Here is a 3108-nt window from a genome sequence, read left to right on the forward strand (position 1 = left end):
TATATATATATATAAAGAGAGAGAGAGAGAGAGAGAGAGCACACAGCAGGACCACCTCTGTGGCAGGGTTTTGAGCTTTGCAATGGGGTCCCTCCGCCTCACAGGATTGGATTGCATACGACCCCAGCGCCACCCCCCCCTTTCCCCACCACGCCCGTGAAGGCCCTGCTCGTGCAATTTGTCGGCGGGCTGCGCCGTGCCACAGCGGAGCGCGCTGACGAGCGCGTGCGGTTGACGGGTGAAGTAATCTCTGGGGCACTGGCGATGAAGATGCTGGGGTGAGGGGGGCGGAGCAACACCTTGGTGGGGGCGGATTCATTTGATTATGGGATATATATGGGGTTGGGATGGGCCACTGCCAACGGTGCCGCTGCACTGTCGCAGCAGAGCAGTGGATGGGGCGCCGAGGGTTGAGCTGTTCGCGCACGGGTGGGGCTGGGTCCCCGGAGCGCTCACGCCTGGCCGCCAAGAGCCAAGGCCGAGTGGATTGCCGCGTAAATGACTGCGGGGCGCGGCAGGATGTCTGCACCGCCCACGTCACCACTCAGTGCATCCTGTTCCTTGATCTGCGCCTTTCGCGCCCCGCAGGTGGGAGGACCCTTTCACTTCTGCCATCTGCGGCATCCGCAAGCAGGTGCGCACGGAAAGGGCGGCGCTCGTCTCAAATGGGGGGGGAACGGCAGCGCCCGTCTCGAATGGGAGGCGTAGCTGGGTACGTCGCCCGCAGGCCGCTTCTGCGCCCGCCCGCCTGCTCCGTGCCCCCGCAGCCAAGCAGCGCGTCCGCCTGCTCGCAACTCCCGACTTCCAACGCTGCCACCGCGGGCACGCCCCGCAGGAGGTGCGCCACTCTGGCCGCATGGCGCAGATCCGCGGGCTCAACCTTGCCCTTCAGTTCGCCATGACGCCCGTGGTGGCGTTCGTGACGTTCAGCACCTACCGCGCCCTGAACGGCAAGCTCAACGTGCCCAGCGTCTTCTATGCGCTCAGGTGGGCGGCCATGCGTGCATGCGTACCTACGCCGCATGCTGCCATGCGTACATGAGTACGTACGCTGCATGCTGCCATGCGTACATGAGTACGCACGCCGCAGGCATGCATGTGCGCATGCGTGCAAGCATGTTTGTGCATGCCTGCATGGCTGCTTCCACAGCGCATGGCGTTTGCACACGCGCCGCCGCAGCCTGCCTTTCACCAAACTCAAGAACACCTCCTCCGCCGCCCGCCCGCAGCCTCCTCAACCTGCCCAAGCTCACTATGGTGTACTTCTTCGTCTTGGGGGTGCAGTTCCTTGCCGAACTCAAGGTCAGCCTGCGCCGCATCGACGACTTCCTGTCGATGCCAGAGCCCCCTCCGCCGACACACCAACGCGGCCTGGACCAGGGTGCCGGCGCCGCGCCGGCGGCGGGCGCCGAGGCGGCGGCGGCCGGGGGTCGCCCGTCGGCCGAGAAGCGGCGGCTGTCGTTCGACGCGCTGCTCGGGCGCCGGCGGTCGGCGGCGGCGAACGGCACGGGGACCGTCTTGGACAAGGAGGGGAAGAGCTCGGGTGTCGAGGTGCCCGTCGGCGGCCTGCGGCTTGGGGGTGCGGATTACGATTGGTCGAGAAACGTCGAGCAGCTGGGTCTGGGGCCCCGCAAGCCAACGTCCAGCGGCGGCAGCAGCGGCAGCGGCGACAGCAGCAGCGCCAGCAGCGGCAGCGACGCCGGCGACGCGCCCGAGGGAGCGCCGGCCGCCGACGGCGGCGTGGAGGGCGACGCAGCGCGCAGCGGCCGCGAGGCCGCGCGCGGGGCCGAGCCCAATGGCGCCGCCTCCACGCCAGCAGAGAGCGGCGCCTCGGAGGGCCGGTCGCGCCGGGGGCGGCGGCGAACGCTCGAGGGTATCGAGCTGACCGTGTCGCCCGGGGAGCTGCTGGGTATCTGCGGGGAGGTCGGCGCCGGCAAGAGCAGCGTGCTGGCCGCGCTGCTGGGGGAGCTGCAGCCCATCAGGGAGGCGGACGGCTCGCTCAAGGGTGAGCGGCGGCGGCAGCGCGGGGCTGGCGGGGTTGGGCTGCCGCGGCGCGCAGGTTCCCAAGCATGTGCTCGCAGGGGCCCGCCACGGCCCCAACTGACCCAACCCAGCACTGGCTGCTGGGCTGCACTGCAAGGTGGCGGCACTGGTTGACCCAGCAGCGGCGTCACTCCCAGCAATTCCCGCTGGCTTGACCCAAATACATTGTTGCCCGATCCCTCACCCTAATGTAACCTCACCCTCTCTCCGATGACCGCCCCAGGCGGGCCCGAGGTGCGCGGCAGCGTGGCGTACTGCTCCCAGGTGCCGTGGATTGTGGCGGGCAGCCTGCGGGACAACATATTATTCGGCAAGCCCCTGGATGACGCCAGGTGCGAACACAACGCGACCCCAGAACCAACGCTCGTGGCGCTGGACCGTGGCCGCCGCGCCCGGCTTTCCCTCGAACACGAGGTGGATGCGGCCAGCCGGGGGACGAGCGGATGGCACCCGCTTGGACTGGGTGTGCATGTGCGTGTGCGTATGCGTATGCATGCGTGTCTGTGTGTGTGTGTGTGTGTGTGTGTGTACGTGTGCATGTGCATGTGTGTGTGTGTGTGTGTGTGTGTGTGTGTGTGTGTGTGTGTGTGTGTGTGTGTGTGTGTGTGGTGTAAACACGTGTGAGCGTACGCGCGTGCTGCCCACAGATGGCTATGGCAACATCTGTTTGCAGCTGTCCCACCCCTTCACTGACTTGACTGTGTCATCACCGCTGTCCTTGCCGCGCCGCTTCCCCCCGTATTCCCCCCAGGTACCGCGCGGTCATAGCCGCGTGCGCCCTGGAGCAGGACCTGCTGGAGCTGCCAGCTGGCGACGAGACAGAGCTCGGGGAGCGCGGCGTCAACCTCAGCGGTGCGCGGAGAGCGATTACCCCCCGGCCCGCGTGCTTGCATTCTTTTGGGGGGCGCGGGGGGCCTCCGGGCTTGATCCACGGGCGGAGGGGGCGTTCCTACCCGGCAGCCTTGTGTTGGGGGACGGGGCCACGGCTTGGGTATGGCGGCTGCTTGGCACGCCGCGTGTGTGTGTGTGTGTGTGTGTGTGTGTGTGTGTGTGTGTGTGTGTGTG

General features: G+C 67.5%; 1 protein-coding gene across 1 annotated transcript in view; it reads left to right on the forward strand.

Annotated features, from left to right (window-relative positions):
• Positions 1 to 264: 264 nt before the first annotated feature.
• MNEG_15005 (ATP-binding cassette, sub-family C (CFTR/MRP), member 2) overlaps positions 265 to 3108 on the forward strand; it is a gene marked incomplete at both ends in the record, with an annotated part of 3890 nt that continues 1046 nt past the window's right edge. The window contains 6 exons of the mRNA XM_014036524.1: positions 265 to 278; positions 589 to 634; positions 836 to 987; positions 1230 to 2005; positions 2267 to 2375; positions 2795 to 2895. Of these exons, the coding sequence (XP_013891978.1) occupies positions 265 to 278; positions 589 to 634; positions 836 to 987; positions 1230 to 2005; positions 2267 to 2375; positions 2795 to 2895 (1198 nt within the window). The remainder of the gene's footprint in view (positions 279 to 588; positions 635 to 835; positions 988 to 1229; positions 2006 to 2266; positions 2376 to 2794; positions 2896 to 3108) is intronic.

The sequence above is a fragment of the Monoraphidium neglectum genome (genome assembly GCF_000611645.1).
Source record: "Monoraphidium neglectum strain SAG 48.87 unplaced genomic scaffold scaffold04950, whole genome shotgun sequence".
Lineage (NCBI taxonomy): Eukaryota > Viridiplantae > Chlorophyta > Chlorophyceae > Sphaeropleales > Selenastraceae > Monoraphidium > Monoraphidium neglectum.